Here is a 23124-nt window from a genome sequence, read left to right on the forward strand (position 1 = left end):
TGACAGTACTCCTTAAACTACATGAAAATATAAAATGTATGTCAACTAGCAGACTACCTCTGGTTTTGTCCCTGTCCTGTTCATTCTTCAAGTATTATTTTTCCTGCTCTTTTTTTCCCCCTCAATTTTTTATTTTAATTTGTCTCCGTATTATATTTGCCCCTTCTTCCTTAATTCTTGGTTCATTTGATTCTATTTGCTTTATTTTAGTGCTCATACAAGCTAGGGATGTCAACGTGTAGCCTACTATACAATTAACCGATACGCTTTGGCTTATGGGTTAATCTTATTGACGACACACACTCCCCCCACTTGCTGCTTCTGTGTCAGAGGCAGCAAGATGGGGGTGAGAGGGAGGAGGAGTGGGAGCCAATGCCTGTGAGGAGCTAGCTTTAAGTAGGCTCCCTATGAGTACCAGATCTGCCTGCTCCAGAGTGGGTGTGGGGTGGAGGGGGCTCCCCAGGAGTCAGGCTGGGAGTGCACTCTCTGGCTGCTGACCCCACTCCTGGGGACTATCAAATAGTTGTGTAACTGCTAAAATTGTATGCGGTTACATGACTATTCAGTTACTCTATATCTAACATCCCTAGTACACACAAGAAGTGTTATATCAGGGGAACTCCTGAAAATGCTGTGTGCTGACGGGAGAGCTTTTCCACTGGCACAATTACTCTATTTCTATGAGAGGTCTGCTGGAGAGGATCTCCCACTGTTCTACCACTTCTGTGGACAGTCATTGTAACTTTCTTTACTAGGGGTGTATGCTTCTTCACACTCCTGAGTGACATAACTTATATTGACGTAAGCAATAGTGTAGCCGTGCTCTTAGTTTGGTCTTGTAGTCTTTATTTTTTTCATATTCCTCTTTGATTTAATCTGTATTGTACTTCTTCCTTTTCTTTGTCTTTTTTCCTCCTTTCTACCAGCAGTATAGCATGTAGTGCCTCATTTTGAAGTGAAGTGAAGCTGCTGTGATAAAACACCAGTAATTGTCTGGCACTTCACAGAGTGTTGCATTTTTAATGGCAACTGAATAATGGCTGTCATGCAATTGGGCACTTTGAGAAGCTCATTAGTCTTGCATTTTCTTTTTCAGATACGTAAGGCAAGGAGATAATATAGGAGAAATAAGATCTGGAGCATAAATAATAACCTTAAAGTCAGTAAGGAAGCTGGATTTGGAAAGGAGAAAAAAAGATCCTTGTCATTCCCGAATAATGTATATGGACAGTCTCCGAAGACAAACCAGTTTTATTTAAAACACACAAAATAGGTGATTAAATAAACGAGTCAAAGCTGATTTGCAAAATGTTTTAAAAAAAAGATTGGTTGAGTATTCTTTATGATATTCTCAAAGTGAATGAAGGGGGAAGGGTTTAAGGTTGTTGTTTTTTTTTTATTTTTCTCTCTATATATTAACAAACTTTTCCTGTGTAAATGACAGAATGATGTCATCACGTTACTCTGCATCCTGCCTGCCTCTTCCCAGCTCAAGCTTGACCCCGCTGCATCCCCTTGCCACTTAGAATTGCTATTTTAAACCAAGTCCCTATTCCCCTTTCTCTACCCCCACCTCACAGGGCTTTCAATGCCAGGAAACATGGCACAGTAGCTGGCAGACCCTACATCGCAGCCGTGAGAGCTCAGGGCTGTGGTGGGGAGTGTACGGTTCTCAGGACAGCAGCCCAGAGACAGGCGCTAGGAGTGGTGTTCCCACCTGGGCTTATGTACCAGCAGAGTGTTCCTGGGGGGGCTCTCTTGCCACCAGGCTTTTCTTTTTCCAAGCTTTGCTCCACAGCTACAGGGACTAGAAACTTATTTAAAAAAAATAAAAGAATTGTAGGTGACCTCAAGAGGTTTGTTGAGACCAGTCCCTTGTACAAATGGCAGGACTAAATATTATCTAGGCCATCCCGAACAGGTTTTGTCTAACCTACTCTTAAAAATCTCCAACGACAGAGGTTCCACAATCTCCCTAGATAATTTATTTCAGTGATTACCACCCTGACAGTTAAGTTTTCCCTAATGTCCTGTCTAAACTGTCCTTGCTGCAATTTAGGCCCTTTTGCCTCTTATCCTACCCTAAATTTTTTTCCCTCTTCCTTCTGACAACCTTTTAAGAAGTTGAAAACTGTTTTTATCATGTTTTGCTTCAGTCTTTTCTTCTTCACACTAAACAAACCCAAGCTTTTCAATCTTCCCTTGTAGGTCATGTTTCCTAGAGTTTTAATAGTTTTTGTTGCTCTTCTCTGGAATTTTTCCAACTTGTCCACATTTTTCCTGAAATGTCATGCCCAGAACTGGGCACAGTACTCCAGTTGAGGCTTAATCAGCTTGGAGTACAGCAGAAGAATTACGTCTCATATCTTCGTTACAACACTCCTGCTAATACATCCCAGAATGCTGGGTTTTTTCCTCCAACAGCAGTCTGCCCCTCTTTGATCCAGCCCAGCTAGAGTGTGGTACAACTTCGGCAGGTTGAACGCTGCGGCTAGCTGTCTAGGCAGCTGCCCGTCTTTGCTCTAGCCCAGCTGGCCCTGGCATTCAGCCCACTGAGGTTGCGCCACGCTCCAGCTGGGCTGGATCAAAGAGAAGCAGCCACCTGGCCAGATGGCCATGTCAGCCTGATGAGGCTGCGCTGCACACCACACCAACTGGGCTGGAGCAAAGAGGGGCAGCCACATAGCCAGCTGGCTGTGTGATTGACTCCTAGGGGCGCCACGATCTACTGGTTGGGGACCACTGGGTTAATGTTATAAACTACACACATTTCTACCTCTCTCCCCCCGCCAGTAATTTTTTTAGCAGGCTGGCCAGCAGCCTGGCTCAGTTGTGTCTTGCGCAGGGTTTGGGACCTACCCCTGCTGTGGCTCTGTTTTTAAAGTGTATTAGGAGTCAGGTGGGCTGGCAGCAAGGCTCAGTTCTGACTCACGGCAGGTCTGGGAGCTCAGACCATCCCTGGAGGGGAGCTGCTATCACACTGCGCTGCTGCCTCTGTATCAAATATTTGATCTGAGGAAGTGGGTCTGGCCCACGAAAGCTCATCATCTAATAAACCATCTTGTTAGTCTTTAAAGTGCTACATAGTCCTGTATAATATTTGTATAGTTTGTTGTGAACACTGTAATGCTCATGAGAGTGAAGTAGCCCCAGTGCAAGCTTTTATTTTGCCTCAGCATTGTAGCTCATTCAGACCTATGCTACAGATAATCCATGCCTTAAGCATCACTGCTAATTCAATGGAAAAAAAAATCTTCCTTCAAAGATTCATGGCAGATCCAGACTCTGTGTTCTTAAAGTCACAGATCTCCAGCTACTGATACGAGAACATTTTGGAGGCAACATCTGAAGTATGGATCTGAGAAGTTTATCCTTGAAGCTTGCTGTGTATATGATATGAGCTGAAATTAATGAAAGGTTCCGTCTCACTCTCACCTACTGTAACTCTTTCTTCTTTGCAGCCCTTTTGCTTCCAAATCAACCCTTCCAGTAACTTCCTAGAGATGTGCCTGCCCCTTTTGCAAAGTGATCACGTCTGTTCTCCTTGCAAATCTTTCCCAACTTCTTTGCACTCTTTTATGTCTTGTGTGCTGTTCTAGTGTCGGGCTGTCAGATTAAAATTTAAAATGAGATGTGATCTTCTACTCTACACTGGGGTGAGGAAGGGTTATCAGATCACAGGGTTAAATCCAAGAGTATGTCCTCCTGCTCAGTTCCAGAACTAGGAACAATGACTAAAAATTGCTATCCAGATCCACTTGGCCTTGGAAGCATGTGGTACCAGCAAATTGGGACCCTCGCAGACTGGTGAAGAAGTATTGGGCCAGGTTATCTCGCAGAATAACCTGGCTTTCACTCCTAGGAATAAAAGGCCCTTTCAGTCTTCACCCCATGTGGTGACACATATCACTATTGATGTATCATTGGGCCTTTTCTAAAGTGTTAATATTGATAAGTTGGCAGGTAAAAAATATTCAAAATAACCAGTTGCTATATTTTTAGCCTTACAGAACAACATCTTAAAATTGTTACATGGTATAACCACTGATTGTTAAAATGATACACAAGTGGGAAAATCCCAAGAAAAAAATAATTGCTGATTTAATATTTGGAAGGGTGGGAGGAATGTGGGACAGTTTATTGTAAGTTAGCAAGTATAGGTGTTGAAAAGATGTTAATCTGTGTAAACAAGGTATTAACTCATACATTGAGAGAGAAACAATCAGTAGTTGTGCTATGGAGATTTCACAATTGTCTTAAAAATAATCCTTCTTAGAATATAGTATAATATGTGTTACTTTTGTGAAATTGGCAGTACTCTAAAGAAGATGTTTTTAAATTGTAGTTGGATGTGCTGCTTTAGTGTAGCTGTGGCTCCCCTATTCATTAATACCACACGTAGCTGAAAGGTTAGAGTGACATCCTGATCTAACTGCAAACTGATTCAGGAAGGTATTCAGTGTGTTTGTTGGTTTACCCATAGTAAATGCTAACCATTCAGGCATGGTTACCTTGGAGATCTTGGTTATGGAACAGACCGTTTTAGCTAAATAAAAGCGGATATGATGATAGAATTGATTTTTAAGGGAAAAGAGCAATCCCCTGGGCACAAGAACACCTTTTGATGCCTGCCACCTTCGAAGAGAACATCCTTTGATATTTTATATTAGCTAATTGATATACTGATTGAATTGTATATGAAAACCTTGTAGGAGAAAGAAAGAAAGAAAGCTTGAAGCATGGGCCTAGTGGTTGAACCAGACAGGTTGTGTCAAAAGCAAATGTTTGCCTGTAAGTCTGTGTCTTTCGGCACTAGAACTGCTAGCACTGATGAAAGCACATGAAGTATGTAAATATATTCCATCAGGACAGTATAAGGTCACCTAGCTGAGTACATGATAAAATACTTTGAAACAACAAGAGTGAAAGTAATGATAGGTAATGCTTTGGAAGAAAGTACAAGGGAAGGTACCAAACATGTCATTAGTGTGTAAGATGATATGTATGGTGTGTCATAGATTGTCATTTCTGTCTATAAATATTGGGGTATCTCCACTTAATTCTTTGGCTGGCGTAGAGGGTGATAGTATGGATTTCACTATCAGTTAAGCCATATCCATTGTCCTGGGTACATATACATAGGGGCTCACAGGCCCTCTGGCTACTGACACCTGTTAATGTACTTCGTTCGACAGTAAACCTGACTTGGGTGCCTTCGTATCTTATCTGAGTCTGTCTGTCTGGTCTTAGGGGGGCTCTCATGAAGTCTATTGTGCTTGCTGTATAGAGCTGGCATGATATACTGAGAGACCATACAAAAACTCACGCAGACGAATATTTATCATCACTGATGGAGCAGTAGACCTTTCAGGACGCCACACCAGCGAATCCTGAATTTACCGTATTGCTGTCCTGAATTACTACTAGCCTGACTATAAAATTGAATAGTTTAGTATGATCTCACCAATCCTATCTATTTTGTCTAATTGCTACACTGCACTCTTCCCCATGTCTTGATGCTAGGGCATAAGCATAATATCATTTAAAAAAAAAAGGCACATATATTCTTTTTTGAGAGATGTCCCTATGGGTGCTCCACATTAGATTGGTGAACTACCGCCTAGCCATCAATTAGAGATTTTAGAGCAGTGTGCATATGCGCAACACCAGGGACATCTGCAGCGAAGTGTTCCTAGGTGGCAGGTTCCTAGGTACTGCATTGCACGTGCAGTAGCCCCCACCTCCCTCTCCTCAGTTCCTTCTCTATTTCCTCTGGCCAAAAACAGGGAGCGCTGCTGATCTCTATCTCATTAGCATTTTTAGATACTAACCCCTTTTAAAACCAAGATTCTCTCCATATTAGATTAGTGGCTGTTAGCTTAAATTTAGTTTTAAAAAAAACCCAAAAAACCCAAAACCAAGAATACCATAGTTTTTAATCCTAGTTTACCCTTTCCGATAGGTAGGAAGTTGTTTAGCAACATGCCTGGCTCACCAGGTTTTAAGCGCTGCTCTACTTGCAGAAATCCTATCCCCGTCTCAGGCAGGCATGCACAATGCATCCGCTGCCTCGGAGAAGCGTATAGTTCTCAAAAGTGCCCTCATTGCGCAAAACTGAAGTTGCGGGCGTAATAAAACAGATCTGCGCCTCACGTTAATGCTGCTTGAAAAATCCTCCAGACCTGCCTCAGACCCGGGTCAACATCCCGAGGAGCAAAGGCCAGATAGAGGCAAAAAGCCCACCAAAAAAGAGAGCCTCATTCCCGTCTCAGGAGATGCTGGCACCTAAGTGGCAGTTTCCCATGCAGACAGTGCTGAGAGCGACAGTGGCACCGCACCTAAGCACTTATGATGCTCCGGGTGCCTCCGTAGCCACTAGCAAAGCCAGAAAAGTGGGACATTAAAGCCTGATGCTTCAGAGCAGGGTTTTGAAGTTGCCTGCCTCATCAGCTTTGACAACATCCGGCACTGAATCTACCTTGCCAACGCAGGATAAGAATGTGGCGCCGACCATATCGCCCAGCACCGACGCTAACACAACAGAGGCATCTAGCACGTCTGTAGCCTGCTCAGCACCAAGGCATAATGCAGCGCCTCAAATAACACCAGTGCTTCCTACTAATGGCGTGGTCAACACCGGCTTAACAATATAAGCAAAATAGAGACTTATTAGTCTCCTCTACGTTCAATTCATTATTTCTCGGTCCTGATCATTCTGCTTCTTTGTTAATATCACAAATGACAGTATCTCATGACAGACTTTCATCTGAATCTTACTATGACCTTTATGTGGGGTTCTCTCCAGAAATTTCCCCCCACATAGGTCAGTCTATTTATGATTCCAGATAATGCTCTAATTATGGGACTATGCCTCCATGGTATAGCAATCCCTGGGTACCTCCACCTATACTACACGCTCAGTGGCAATATTGGAACAATTGGCAACCTTGCCAAAAACACCACCATAACTGGAGATGACAACCCCACCTGCAAAGCAAGAGGACTCACCCAACCAAATTGCAGACATAATCTTGGAATCAAATTAACCTACCCCAGCAGAGGAAGTGGCTGTGTGCCACCTTCAACTACCTCAGATGACCTTGCACATTGTCAAGATTTGTTAAACATGTGGCTGATGAATTAAACATTCCCCTCCAGGAGGTCACCGAAAACCAACATGAACTAAGGATATATTGCACTCAGTAACACCCTCTAACATTCAGTGAAGGTGCAAACAGCTCTTTGTGTAGATTTCTGTGTTAGGAAGGGTACTCTCTATTGACTTTGATTCTTATCTGCTTCGTTTTAACTACCCAATCTTCAGGTCTGCCTTCCTGTTTTTCCCTTTGATTTTCTATACCCTGTGTTCCCTGTTTCCCATCCCCCTTATTTTTTTATGGAGGGGCAAAGACTTCACGCACTCCCCCATCCCCAGACCAGTCATGGTTTGTGGGTGGGGAAACAGGGAAGTATCCTGTCCCGACCCCTTCCACTTGAGGCCCTGTCCCTTTCACTGTGGGCTGGGGCCACTTCAAAAATTTCTCAAGTGGCCCCCAGTAAAAAATTATTGCCCACCCTGAGCTAGAGCCACCAAATTTGGTATGCAGCTTCCTCTTCTCTTAACTAAAAGCAAAGTCAGGGTTTGATTGTGCTAGGACAACTGGAAGCCCCTGGAAAAGGACAGTTTTCTATAACATGCAAAGGGAAAGGCTGGTGTTCAGAGGAACTCGATATGAGAGTGTCCACTGGGGTCAGCTGTACCACCAAGGGAGTGACCAGCAGGCTGGGGATCCCCCATCTTTCCTGCCAGCACTCCAAATAAATAGCTATCCCAAATCCTTCTCTCTGTCCCAGCCCTTGGCTGCAACACCGGAGGGGTTAGGATAAAAAAAAAGCCCCTGGGGGTGGAGAGAAAATGCTCCTTGGCAGTGAGAGTGGGTTGGGCGGAGAGAAAAGGCCCCTTGTGGATTGGGGAGGGGAAGGAGAGAGAAAAGGCCAGTACCAAATGGGACCCCCCGCCATGAGCCCCTCCTCACCTCTCTCACTCTTGCACCCCCAGCCCTAACTCACCCTACATCCCCAAGCTCCTGCACTGAGTCCTGTACCTCCCATACCACCAGTCCCATGCCCAAAAGGACCCAGGCAATGCTGGGTAAATCTGCTAGTGTTTATATTCTTTCAAAACATCAGGTCCCTCCAGGCATCTTGTATCTGAGTTTTAAAGGTTAGCCAAAAAAATCTCTAGTGTGTTGATGTTGATTTTTTTTTCACTAAGTTTCAGAATATTTAAAAATTCCAGAGGTCTGGAAGAAAGGTAATAAATATAGTGCCACTATTTAAAAGGAGTAAACAGGATGACCTGAGTTTCTATAGGCTGGGTCATCTTGACATTAAAAACTATGTCAAAATGCACACACACACAGGAAGCTGAATTAAGGTTGCATAGTCCTGTCCAAATCCTTTCCCCACCATGTCAAATATGGACCCTGCTTTATTAGGAAATTTGCTTTCTGTATAAAAGAGCTTTCTAGAAATCTGAGAAACAGAATGCATTTTTCAGTAGACTGGTTAAAGTTGGTTTTAATTTCTAAATCAATTAAAACAATATTTGAACATCTGACTAACTAACTTTCCCATGGTATGTTCAGTCTTTTAAAACTCTCAGATTCTTTATTTGGGTTAAAATCTTGACTGTTTCTAATAGTTGATTCCTTTATGAATTCCTTCTTTTATTCCAAGCCCATCTTGTCTCTTTTGGCCTTAAAGTATATGAGCCTTTGTCAAAGGATATGTATAATCTTCTGGAGTTGAGTTTTTTTAAATTAATCCAGAGTAACCTTTGAGTATTTACAGTACTCATTATTTTTCTTTAATAAAGACATACGGTCTGTGTCAAGTAGAATATCTCCGTTCACTGCTGTGCTTTCAGCTGGCTAGCTTGATAGTACAGGTTGAACCTCCTAAATCTGGAACACTCTGTTCTGGCACCATCCGTGATCCAGCAGGGAGTGCGAGCCTTTTGGAAGGCAAGCCCTGTCCCCGGGGAACCCCAGTCAAGTGGGGCAGCAAACACGATCAGTGAGCCCCGTCTCTAGGGACTCCCAGCCAAGTGCAACAGCAGCGGGCAACTGTGGAGCCTTAACCCGGTGTGGCTGCAGTGGGGAGCTCTATACTCTCCTGCTTGACTAGGGGTTCCCGAGAAGTGGGACTGCTGTCGGGAGGAGCCCCGTCCCCAGGAAGCCAGAGCCAAGCCCAAGCCCTGTAGCAGCAGTGCTGGAGCGGACCCAGCTGAAGGGAAGGGCAGTGTCATTTGGGACAGGTCTTGTGCCAAGGGTGCTAGAGCAAGGAGCTCCAACCTGTACTATATAACATTTGAAACAACTGTGTCCACTCTGTTAATTAGATCTGCATGTAAGGGAGACTTTGGGACTCATTTGAAGTCTGATCCCTTCTTGGTCGTTACCAGCACAGAGGGCTGGACTTGATGACTTCTGTATATCTGTAATTCTACCCCTTGGCATGTATAATGAGAATAAAGATTCCTGGTTAAATTCCAACTTGGGATATTATGTTCTAACTAAAATGTTTCTGCAGCTTTAGTTAAATATAGTGGTGGTCCATTCCCATCCTAAATGGTTTAATGTTGCTGAGACCTACAACACGAAAGTGGCTTCATCTTAGTAGTGGGTGAAGTGTTCCTGTGTTTGTTCTCTATATCTATTTCAGTTTTTAAAATGCTTTAAGATGAAAGATGATAACTTAAAATACAATATTTAGTGTTTTGGTGATGATAGCTGGCTATAATATAGAATTAATTTGTTCTGTATCATGCAGTCATTTTGGCTGATTTGGCAGAGAAACTGGCGAACAGATTTCTTAATCAAAATTGGCGTAATAAAACTACTATTCATGAAGAGTTTATTCATATCTAATTCTGCCAACATCTCTCGTTGTTTTGCTTATAGGATACTGCTCTTCGGAAGCCAAGAGAAGTATTCAGGCTACCTACAGACATGACAGCTTGTGATAATCGCCTTTGTGCATCAATACACTTTTCATCATCTACCTGGGTTACCATTTCAGATGGAACAGGAAGATTATATCTTATTAAAACAGGCAAACGTGGAGATGCTGCATCTGAAAAATGGGAGGTAAGTTTTTTGCTAAAATACTAGTTTTATAAGTATAGTTCTCATAATATTCCTGTTTCAGAGTTCAGTCTTGCCAAGGGCTTTTCAGAGTAGTTCCACACTTTTCAGAGTAGTTCATACACTTTTCAGAGTCGTTTATAAAGGTAGATGGGACCACTTAAGTCTGACTACTTGCATAACACAGACTACAGAAGTTCCGTGAATTAGTTCTTGATTAAACTGGAACTTGTATTTAGGGGGGAAAAAAATCCAAATCCAAATTGCCATAATGGAGACTTCACCAAAACTCTCAGTAAATAGTTTCAGTAGTGAATTATAATTGCCATTAAAAATGTGTGCATTGCTTCCATTCTGAATTTGCCTCCCTTCAGTATCTAGCCATTGGATCTTTTTATTTGTGCAGTAAGAGATTTTGTTCCCAGTGGAGGTACTTATAAGCTGTGATCAAATTATACCTTTAATTTTCTTTCAAAGACAGCAGGGACCTCTCCTCTTGGAGGTTAGCCCTTCGGCCCTGCCCCATTTGCTTGAGGCTCTATTCCTTGTAACTCGAGCCTTAAGCCCCCCAACATCTGGAGGAGCTCTGGGTTGAAATAAGTTTGTGTCCAAGTTGTTGCCTGATCTAAGATTACATTTAAATTTCTAATTGCCCACATTTAGGGTTGACAGGTTCTTTGTCCCAGGATGAGCCCCAGTATTCAATTATTCTATGATTAGGAATCCCGATGTGCACTGTTGCAACATTCACGCTATAGAAACTCTTGTATATTTACAAATATAGTTTATTAATACAGTTAGCACAGTCACAAACACCCCAATTTCATAAGATAGGGAATGTACATCCATATTTCCATACCATATACGTACATCATTCCTTCCAGAACAATCTTAGGTGTTAGCCCATCATCTTTCTCGTTATCTTCACCTTCCCCATCACCAGGGGCCATCATTCTGGCCCTTCCAAGAACTGCATCTACTTCTCACTAACACCCCTTGGCTGGGGTCCCACTTTTATATTATCTGATGCTGACATGTTTGATGCATATTCAGTAGGGGATGTTTATAATGTTGAAGTGTCCTTTTCCTATAGATCTATGTATCATTGCTCTCAACATATATATCAGTTTGTTCCCATGTGCCTTTGTGGTCCTCTGTCACACCCTGTGTCCTGATCACTTAATTCAGCCTGAACCAATTATTTTGGGACTTTATATAATGATGCATCTGCTGAGTCTGAGGGCATTTTTCCTACCATCCTATGTGGGTGAAAGGTCCCAGACATAAGTTCCCCTTTTCATCCCAGGAAACCATAAATAAGCTATGACCTGTATCTGGGTGAGACCATGTCTGAACCATGGAAATCTGCTAACCTTAGCTTCTGCTGATCTTGCAAACGGGCTGTTACAGCCTGGATCAAAGATAAAATATAGCCCCATATTACTTGACCAGGACTGTGAGTTTATATGTGTTTTTTCATTCAAGTGCAACCTCGCCCTCAAATTGGCTATAATGCAGACATGGCACTCATTGCAAAGTGCATTCAGAGGTTGAACCATTTTGTTATACCTTAGAGCAGGGGTTCCCAAACTTTTTGACACAGGGACCAGTAAATCCATTCACAAGCTTTTGGAGGACTGGTAACATTCATTTGCATATTCATTAAGCAAGTTAAGGGAATATGGATTGGATAAATGGACTGTAAGATGGATAGAAAGCTGGCTAGACCAGTGTTTCCCAAACTTTTTACTTTAGTTGGAACCCGGATTTTTTTCAGTACTGTTTTTTGCAGCCCAAAAATATAAACACATATTAAAAAAAAGAATTAAAATTAATAAATTTTCAGTATTTCACCCGGCTGCATCCTCCGCCCAGCCTGGGCCGGGGCTTGGGGGACCTGGCGCCACATGGTCACTCCAGGAGCAGGAGCAGATTAGGGGTAGGGTATCTGGCTAGGAGGGAGGGTGCAAGCAGGGGTAGGGTTGCCAGGTGTCCAGTTTTGTACTGGACAGTCCAATATTTGAGGGTTCTGTCCTGGAAACAAATTGAGAAAATACTGGACATATTAAATGTCCGGTATTTTCTAATTAGGTAAGTTTTATTATTATTATTAGGTGTATCAGTCCGTAGCTGCGAACTGCCTGGCTGGTAGATGTGCTCACTCTGTGTGAGTGTGTCTACCAGCCAGGCTGTTTGCAACTACTCGAAGGAGGGGGTGGGGAGTAGAAATGGAATCCTCGGGGCCAGACTCACTAATGTGCCTGGGTCTGCATATGCCCGGGTCAGTCTCGTTCCCCCATCCCCCGCTTCTCCTCCCAATCTCCCCTGGCCGGCCCCGTTGCCCCCATCCAGCGCTGCTTCTGGAGGCTGGTTCTCCAGTCCTCCTCCTCCTGATCTCCCCCGGCCAGCCCCCCCGCCACCCGCCCACCCCGATCCCCGCCGGGCAGCCCTGCTGCCCCCAATCCTGCTTCCGCCAGCCAGCCAGCCAGCCACCTCCGATTTCCGCTGGACATCCCCGTTACCCCCAACCTTGCTTCCCGGTGGCCGGCTTCCCCCCCTCCCCCCCCACCTCCTCCCAACCTGCCCTACCCCGCTTCCCTCCCAGCAGCCACGCTGAGGCCTGGTATTTTGTGTGAAAAGCCTTTAGCAGTTTTTTTGCATTACAGTTCTTAACTATTACCTCTCTACTAAATCTACGCATTAATATATTAATGAATTAATCTAAATGAACACAACCATATTATTAGCATGATAGGCAAGTAACTTTATAGGCTAGTTAAACAATTACATTAATGATCTTGTCTCACACAGTGTAGTGCAGGATTACTCAACACATGGCACATGGGCCATATGTGGCCCACAGCCCGTTTGTTTGCGGCCCGTTGTGCGGTTTGAGTTTATGCAGAGCTCAACACATGGTCCACAGGTAGGGTCCTTTGAACATGGCCTCTACTGGGTACACGCTCCACAATGGCAAGGTGTCTCCCAGGCGGGGTGAGCATTGAAAGACGCAAGCAGACAGGCTGGCTGGAACATCTGGGTACAGGGTGTCAGCATTTCTGGCCCCCACAGAGTTGATGCCCAGAGCACTGGGGCATTGTGGGAAATGCTTTGTATTCATGTCTGTCAGTGTGAAAAGCTCTTGGCATGTATTTGCATGCATATGCAACCACACTTAAGTTGCAGCCCTCAGCATGTGCTATGAGTATCATTGTGGCCCCTGGGGCTTCCAAAGTTGATTAGACCTGATGTTGTGTGCAATGATTCTCCCCTTTTTGTTAAGACCTTATCTTTCATTTTTAAAGCGAAGGAAATAAGATGTTTAAGGAAAAAGCAGGTGTTGGCAACCTATGGTTCACAAGCCAAATATGGCTCAGTACGGAGCCAAATGTGGCTCGCAGTTAAAGCTCAGCTTCCCCTTGCACCTCCCACAATAGGGAGTCCAAATGGCGCTCCAGCCTTGCACCCCTCTCCCCCCAAGATTGGCGCGCCAGTGCCACTTTTGTGCAGGGGCGGGGGGGGGGGGGGTGAAAACCCTGAGCCACGCTAAGCAATTAGGGAAGAAGCAGAGCCAGAAGCAGCTCCATGTGCTTCCCTTTCCTCTCCCCCACACCCTCACCCAGTTGGGGAAGTAGCTGTGCATGGACAGACTGCCTGGAAGCTTTCCCTGCCATTGGCTGGAATCCAGCCAGTTGGGGCAGCGGGAGGCCATGCCTGGGCAGGGAGCCTTAGACTGGCATGCAATGCGAAAACAAATGCATGCCTTCTCTCCGCCCCCTGCCCAGCCAGAGAGACCCCACACCTAGTGAGAGATCCTACTAACACCCTGCTCCTGCATTCTCCTCCCTGGTCAGAGACTCTGTCCCTAGCCTCCTCCTGCACCTTCCCCCTTGGCCACACACCCTACAAACACCCTGTTGCTGCACCCTTCCCCCGGCCAGACACCCTACTCCCAACCTGCCCCCTCCCTTGTTCCTGCCCCCTCCCCCAGCCTGCTCCTGCACCCTACTTCCCACCCAGACCTTGCAACCTTACCCCCTTGTCTCCCAACCTTCTGTCTAAATTCTGCATCCCTCCCCCCACCCCTGTCCCACTCATGAGCAACCCTGTCCCAAACACTGAACCTCTCATTTTAGCCCCACCCCCAAGCCTAGAGGGGCCCCCAAAATCCACTAACTCTGGATCTCCAGAAGAGTTAATATGGTCTGAGGCCTTGAACCTCAGTCTTCCCTGTCCCTCCCTTCCCCATGGGGCTAGAGCACTAGGGGAGTGAAGTGTCTCAATTGGGGGCCACATCAGTGAGTGTTGGGAAGTTTTGGAAGGTTTTTTTTTTTTGTTTCTCACTTGTGTGGTCCCCAACTGATTTTTCTGTAGGTCTGTGGCCCGACCCAAAATACGTTCCCTAACCCTGCCATAAAGACAGGCAATGTTGACATCTTTTGTGTTGAACATAATATTTTACTACGTTTAAAATGACGTTTGGTAAACTAACATCAGAAAGTTAAAGTGTTTAATCTGCTTAATAATTTTGATTAATACATCATTTCTTACTGGTTAAATTAAATCATTCTCTCTCGCTGCAGCCCTGACAAAATGGGCCTAATGATATAATTAATGGCAGGTTTCTGTGAGGAGCTGGTGGTCTATGGAAAGGTTCTCATAAAGTCGGGTGGGCCACGGGCCAAAAAGCCTGAGAACCCCTGCTCTTTTGTCATTCCGAAAATACGTACTATTTTTTAAATTAAAATGAAAAATTGAAAATTTTTAAAATGTATGAAACAGGCCAGCTGGGGCACTCTGCTCATTTAAAGGGCCAGCTGAGGGCACCGTGTCGAGGAGCACCTCCACTCCCCCCCCCCCCCATGGAAAAGTCCCACCTGCCACTGGGCATCCACATTGGCTAAGCCTTGCCAAGTTAGCAGTCACCATGATGAGTGGTGTGTTCCTTGGTTGCTCTCATGGGGCAGGCTGCAGGTTGGCCTGTGCAGGGCCTAGCTTGGCAGGGCAGGCTTTTGCAGTGCAAGAGCAACTGGTGCCTTCCCCTTTCCCTGGCAACAGGTTAGGCTGTATGCCATGCCCTGTGGTAGTGGTAGGAGGCAGTGTTAGGGCTGGGGACTCAGTCGGGGGAGAGGAACCACGCTGCGTTAGCACCTTCCCCACGGGGGTGCCAGGGTTGGGACCCTCCCCCTAGCAGGGCTGGACACCCCATTGTCACCCACCTGCCCACTCCCATCTCACTGCACCATGCCCAGCCTCCCTGCCCCTTCATTTCCCTGAACACCCCCTTCTCCCCAAGCCACTCTGAACCCAGCCCTATTCCCAGAGACACTCTGCCCTCCATCTCCCTACACCCCTTCAGCTACTCTGTCCCCTAGCTTTATCCCCTGGCACACCCTGCTCAGACATCCTACCCCAAGTCCCTTCCTGGTCAGACACTCTGCCCTCAGTCTGCTCCTGCACCTTTCCTACTGGCCAGATTCTGAACCCTCCTGGCCAGACACCTTACCCCAAGTCTGCTCCTGCACCCTCCTCTAGCCAGACATCTACCCCCACCGTTCTTCCTAGCGGCAGCACTAGCAGAATGGCTACCTATATGTACCTATACGTTCCTACCTGAGCATTCCCTTACAGCAGTATTCCCAAATGGTGTTCCGTGGAGCCCCGCGATTTCGTGAAGTGAAAATAAGGGTTCTGTGAGAAAATTCCATTACAGTAACATTTTATGATGTAAATAATAATAATAATTAGTATTTAAGCATTTATGAATTTTATTTAAAACAATTTTTATTTGTGTTTACCATGATAAGTGGTCCTTGTGTAATGCCAGCTTAGCCAGAGAGTGGGGACGATGATGTCACTATTCAGTGTTGTGCACGCAGACAGTCAGTGGTGCGATCACCTGTTATATACCACCATAAATCCCCATACTCACTCTCAGTGGTCTACTTTTTCAGCTCCATATAAAGACTATTAATAGGGTTTCTGCAAAATTCTTTCAAGTTTAAAAGCATTCCATGGCCAAATAAAATTGGGAAATATTACCTTACATTCATTTATAATAAAACTCCTTTGCATCACTCTGCTAATGTCGGGGCCTTCAAACTTTCACGGAATTTATGCAATTAGGGAAATTGACTGAGAATGGGAACAGTTAACTAGCAATAGATATGCCTGAAGATGAGATGAATTAGCCGTCAACAGCAACTCTAACAACTTTATTCAGGTTATTACATTTTGTTGCTCAGAGAATGAGATCAGTTAACTCAGGCAGACTGCTTCATTCTACCTCCTGCATAGTAAAAGGCCCGATCCTTACAGCAAATGGAGCTGCAGTCCCAAGAGAAAACAAAAGAAACTTAAAAATATGCTTTCCAGAGTTTGAAACGGAAGTTTACAGTCCTGGATTCTGACAATTTCTCACTTATGGTTAGTTCTCAACATCTTCAACCCAGATGGCTGAGTAATCCACCTTTCACAGATGCCAGGAGTGCTGGTCTCTCTTGACCCTAAGGAATCCATAACTAAGGGGTTTTTCCCCTTCCTTTTGTAGTCCAATAAAACTACAGGATCTTGTCAGTACCCAGGATTACAGCCCCAGGTAGGACCAAAACCCCAAGTAAAGCAGTCTGTCTTACTCTGTGTAAAAGTTATACCACAGCATAAGTTCATAAAGATGTCCCCCCTCCCTTTTATCACTGTAAGAGAGAGAGAGAAAGAGAGAGAGGGATGCACAGCTGTTGATCCCTCCCCAGGTAACAATTATTCACACCGTGTTTGATAATAAACAAAAGTGGTTTTATTCCTTATAAAAAATAGGATTTACGTGATTGTAAGTGAAGATAGGCAGATCAAAGTAAGTTACTAAGCAAAAATAAAAGAAAACATGCCATCTAAGCCTAATACACTAACAAAAGTTGTTATAAATTGTATTTCTCACCCAAATTCTTATCTCAGATGCAATTCTTAACAAGACATCCATCGACTAGTCAATTAGTTGATTAAACTAAATTTAACATCTCTACCCTGATGCTGGGAAGGGCACTTCAGTTGAGTTGAATTTTTTTTATCATGCTACAAGTGGGTTAAAGCAATTGGGTGGGATTTGTGGCGGTCACTGTGCCTTCACAAAGGAGGTTTCCTGGAACAGTTTAACATGTGTGAAGACAGGATCCACCTTACACATCTCCATAAAGCTTTCATAGAGGTACTCTGTAAACCTTCTCACAAGGGAGGCCTACCTTAATCCATCCTCCATGGCAGGATACCTTTCCACCCTAAGCCAGCAGTAAGTGATCTGGTGTCATTGCAACCTAAAATTCAGGTTTCTGGCGACGTTCAGTCAACATCTGCTCCCTATCACTCTGAGTGATTCAAGAGAAGACTGATATTGTGCATGGCAACCTCGATGAATTAGGGGAAGCTATTAACTGATGCCTCTGCAGCAAACCTCCATTTGCTCATCCCCAATGATGCATGGCTTGAGCCTCTGCCCTGTCACTATGCCCGGACCCCATCCCCTTCTCCCACTCACATGCTCCTCTGGGAAGGGAAAGTTGCACTCTTTTGGCATATGGATGGTGCCAAACACATGGGCACCACAGTCCCCTGCCCTGCCACCATGTTTTCATCTAACATAATGTTTAACCAGTTAATGGATTAAACAGGATTTTATATCCCTTTAAAGAATACCACAGAAAATTATTTAGCCATTAGTTAGCCATTATTTAACTTCCAGAAGGTTTGGATTCTGTCCCCCACTTAAAGGAGGCCAATTTGGGTTTATACATCTTTTGTGGGAATAATAATACCTGTATATTACTTTAAATATCTCTGCTTCATTGTAAAAGAAACATTACAAATGTAAAAGTTTCAGTGGGCTATCTGCATTAGCCTGTGACTTGAACAAGAACGAGTAGTCCTGTGGCACCTTAGAGAAAACACTCTCTCGTTCTCGTATTATGAGCTTTCTTGGGCAAAACCGGCTTCCTCAGATGAGTTTTGCACATGCACACATGAGCTAGAGTTATGCGGTGTTGCTAAGTCCCTCTCCACGCCGGCCGATTGCCCTTCTTCCCCCCCCGCCCCCCCGCCAGCCCTTCTTCTAGAAGTCTAGAGTCAGAATAAGCTCTGTAAAAGTTTGCAAGTTAAATGCTCTCTCGTGGATTTTCAGTGACACACGATCATCCCTCTCTTTATTAGTTTTCAGACTTCTTGCTGCTACTTTACTAAAACACAATCATACTTGATTAGATTCTGGAAACATGCAGCTTGGCTGCACTTTTTCCTTTGGCTTATTCATAAAAATATAATTTACTACAGCAACCAAGAATCCTGTAAGAAGGTTCTTCAAATATGACAGTCTTTAAAAAATGTACCTGTTAAATTGGGAATATGCTGCTACCTGGAAAGGCAAATTCTAAAACACCATGCCCAGGGAAGTGTAATATGTTTGCTTTAGTAAAAACAAATACAGACTAAAAATAATACATTATGACAATATGCATGCAACTATGGTGAACCCACATAAAAAAAGTCTCCTATAACAGAAGGTATTTTTGGAGTCTTATGTTCACAACTAAGGCAACTAGAATAACTATTGATGAACCTACTTTACTGGATTATTGCCTAGAATTAATTACTGTAGATGGAAGACCATTTAAGCTAATGGAAGATTAAAGATTTTGTAAAATTGTTGACTGATTACTCAAAGGCCTAGGAATGAAAGTTAAACAGAATGCTGGAAGTATATAAGACAATTAATTGCCACTATAGCATCTGCCATTCAGGAAGGGATCTAAAAGGAAATCAAGGGATGTCTAATTTCATTGAAAGTGGATTGTGCCACACAATTTTGCTGATTCCTTTTAGGGATTAATATTCAATATATTATTGCAAGACCATTTGTTCTTTGGGTTCTAGCACTGAAATAGATCAAAGACACACCTGAATATTTAAAAATGTATAATTGTTAAAGTTGCTGGTATATATGAAATTATTCTATGGTGGTGTATGTGTGTGAATATTAGGGATGTTAAGAGGTGGGTATTTAATCGAGTAGTTGATAGAATTTTTATCGACTACTCGATTAGTCGATAGGCAGCCATGGGCTCTGCATTTAAAATGTAATAGGAGCTGGGCAGGTAGGCAGCCGGGCTCAGTCCCAGCCCATGTCGGTCTGGGACCAAACCCCGCTGCGCCTCTGTAATTTAAAACACAGTAGGGAGCGAGGGGCAGGTTGCCCAGCTCCTACTGCCTCTTAAATTGCAGAGCCACAGCGGGAATTGGTCCCGCACCCAGCATGAGCCGGGACTGAGCCCAGCTGCCTGCCCAGCCAGCAGCAGCCCCTGTGTGCGGGGGTTCCAGCAAGGTGTTGGGACCTTCTGCACACAGGCTGCTACCCCACGGATAGGGTCTGTTTTATGGCAGCAGCTCTCCCCTTTCCCCCCTCACCTTCTCCCCCCCCCCACCCCGCTGCCTCTGATAGAGGCAGCAGTGAGGGTGGTGTGGATGGGTGGCTCAGTAGAGACAGAGCTGCGGAGAACTGGCCTGTAAACTGGCTCTCCCCAGCATCGGCTCCTGCTCCTCCGACCCCTCCCTGCCTCTGACTTGACTACTCAATTATTCCCTTACATCCCTAGTGTATATGTGTACCTATGTATTACTATAAATAAGGGAAATAAGTGAAAGAGGTGAAGAATAATGATTGAGGATGAGGAGACTGGAAAAAGTAGAACAAAAAATTCAGAATGAAGAACAAACAGAATTTACTCTTTTAGAAGATGTTCAAGAAGCAAATTTGGACCAGATCAGAATGATTTGATTCATATAGTTAAAGAAGCTGTATTTATATATCTGCTGAAGCCATGTGTGTAATATTGAAGGGACTTTGCTTTTCTGTCCATACACTGCAGCATGGGGGGAGGCGAGAGCAGGAACTGGGAAGTTGCTGCACTGCCATGGGTGGGGTGGGAACTAGGAAATCTGATGCATGACCCAAGTGGGCTGCCTGGGACCGATGGGGCGGGAGGGTGTGTATGAGGGAGGTGGCAGTAGGGAGGCCAGAAATTACCTCCTCTTGTTGGGCTAATCCCTCATCTGGGACCAGTCAGGTCCCAAGGGTACCAAACCAGAGAGATCCAACCTGTGGTGGGATTTAGTGGTTCGTAATAAATGCTAATTAATACCTCATCTTATGTTTTGTCTGTTATGACATTGATCTATCAGCATGTGAGAGAATTTTCTTTTGAGTTATCAGGGTGAATTGGAAATTGGTAATCACAGTTTTGACAGTTTGCCATTCTCTTTCCCCTTCTGTGCACCATTCTTCTTTAACAGGTTATAACAATTGACTTTGGCATTACAGTAATGCCATACTTCTCATCAGATTTCAGGACCAACTAGGTTGAATTTTTGTTCATAAAAAGCAATTCTAATTTCTTTTGTTTGATTTCACAGAATCCTGGTTATAGATATATACACCGTTAAAGAATTATAATATTTATGCCCTTTTTTTTGTCTTGATCAGCTTTTTCAACATCTTGGTACTGTGCAACTTAAGTGTGTGTTTGACCTCAGACCGAATAAAAAAGACAGCCTCCAGAACTACAGTTTCTATTACTGTAGCTCCCATCTCTGGCTCATTTTAAATTGCTCAGACTTCTTTTGCAACAATCTCATATTCATTTGGTAACTGCTATATTAAAATGTATCATTCAAGATTTAAACTACGTCAGACAGTTCTGATAATCTTTCATCAAAATATGGGAGCAGATTGGGCAGTTTCAAACTACATTGACAGATTAAGATAATCTCATCTCAGCCATTTAAAAATAATTATTTTCATCCCTTTCCTTTATTTAACAACTGGCATTTATCATGCAGTTTTTTACAGCTTTCTAGTAATGGAACCCTTTGGATTTTAAGATAGCTATTTTAAAAATCTGATTTTGTTTTCCACGATTGATTTATTATCAAAATAACCACATCATGTATCCATTATCTTACTGTGTTTGCATAGTACTGAGCATAGTGGGCCTGTTAGCTGCTACTTTAATTAATATACAAATTTAATAATAAAAAGAATTTCAAAACTATCTGGTCAGGAGAGGCAGGACAGATAAATCAGAGGTGGAAACCAATGAGTAATTCAATTTGGGAGAGAAATCCAGAAACCTTTGCCATAGCTTCAGTCAACTTTTCTCATTCCTTTTTTCGTGGATAACAGAGTAGCTACTATGGGCTCCTTCCCCTGTCACTCCCACTCACTGCTTTTTCTTTTTTTCTTCTTTGTGCTTTACAGATAATGTTTAATGAAGAACTTGGGAGTCCCTTTGTTATTGCCCACAGTGTTTCCTTTATAAAGTCAGATGTGCACTCAGTAGCTGGGCTTTTGCTTCGAGTAGAAAAAGATGAACTTGATGCAAAGGGAAGTGGCTTCTATGTGTCCTTGGAGTGGGTTACTATGACAGAAGTAGACAAAGAGGGTGAGTATTTTGTTTATGTTCTGGCAGATATTTTGGAAGGCTGAAACCTCACTTTTAAAAAACCAAAAATGTTTAACCAGTTAACTGACTGAAGAGTGGGGGGAGGAACAGTCCAAACTGGCTCCACGTGGTTGGAGTAGGCCCTTGACCATGGCAGGCGGGGAGCATTAGGGGTGGGGCTTACAGGGTAACGGGTTAACCATCATATCCCTATTATACGATTAGTCATTGCACAATTATTATTACTTTGATTACATTTTTTCAAGGAAACATTTCTGTATTCAGTGATTAGACTAAGGATGTTAAATTTCGATTAATCAACTAATCGAATAAACTATTTGATTAGTAGATAAGGGCACCTCTGCCTTTGAAATGTAGCAAGAGCCCCGCCGGATCTTGCTGCATTTCCAAGGTGGAAGCGCCATCTAGAGCACGGGGCCAGTGGGGGCCTGCTCAAGCACCCTGCTGGCCCTGTGCTCCCCTCGTGTGTTTTGCTTTTGAAATGTACAAGAGCCCCCTCTGTAATCTTCTTGAATAACTTAGCTTTTGTATAATGCTTTATGTCTTCCTAGTGCTTTACACACATTAATTTTAAAAATCTGGTACAAAATATTTTAATGTTAGTCATAACATTATTTAAATGAATAGTATTCTGTGTCACTAGCTAGTTGTACAAATAATTGAATGCTTACACACACAGAGCTGTAGACTTTACTTAGCTGATTCCCAACAGTAGGCATTCTGCTCTTATTGTTTCACCCTACATGAAACCAATACCTGTCAAAATGCTCAGTACCATTGTGTTCTGAGCTCTGGGAATGCATGGCCCAGTTGTTCTCTTTTTTTTTTTTATAAAATGAAAACCACAGCAGCAGCTGTGGACTCTGAACTCCTGGGATTTAAATGAATGTCCCATTGATTTGATGAATATTTCTTCATGCCTTTATGAATTTGAAGTTTACAAAAAGGACAAACTTAAAAAACAAAAACTGGTCTGGTAGCACTTTATAGACTAACAAAACATGTAGACTGTATCATGAGCTTTCGTGGGCACAACCCACTTCTTCAGATGATCTAACTCGGCTACCCCAGAAGCTACGAAAAGGACAGACTGTCCTGCTGCCTTAATGCACACAGAGATTGCGTTCACATGAAATGGAAGAGTTTTGACAAGGGAAAGCTTGCATTGGCAAAGGAGATTTTGGTAACAGATTTTTTAGATAAAGGAAATGAAGTGGATCTAATCTACCTCGACTTTAGTAAGGCATTTGATACAGTACCACATGGGGAATTATTGGTTAAATTGGAAAAGATAGGGATTAATATGAAAGTTGAGAGGTGGATAAGCAACTGGTTAAAGGGGAGACTACAGCGGGTCATATTGAAAGGTGAACTGTCGGGTTGGAGGAAGGTTACTAGCGGAGTTCCTCAGGGATCAGTTTTGGGGCCAATTTTATTTAATCTTTTTATTGCTGATCTTGGCACCAAAAGTA

The 23124-nt window shown here is 43.6% G+C and overlaps 1 protein-coding gene across 1 annotated transcript in view; it reads left to right on the forward strand.

Moving 5' to 3' along the window:
- Window positions 1-23124, forward strand: part of NUDCD1 (NudC domain containing 1) — a 136667-nt gene that overhangs the window by 32942 nt on the left and 80601 nt on the right. The window contains exons 3-4 of the mRNA XM_075920212.2: window positions 9966-10151; window positions 21448-21631. Coding sequence (XP_075776327.2) covers window positions 9966-10151; window positions 21448-21631 — 370 coding nt within the window. The remainder of the gene's footprint in view (window positions 1-9965; window positions 10152-21447; window positions 21632-23124) is intronic.

This window comes from Pelodiscus sinensis, chromosome 2, assembly GCF_052426305.1.
Source record: "Pelodiscus sinensis isolate ZL-2025 chromosome 2, ASM5242630v1, whole genome shotgun sequence".
NCBI classification, from domain to species: domain Eukaryota; kingdom Metazoa; phylum Chordata; order Testudines; family Trionychidae; genus Pelodiscus; species Pelodiscus sinensis.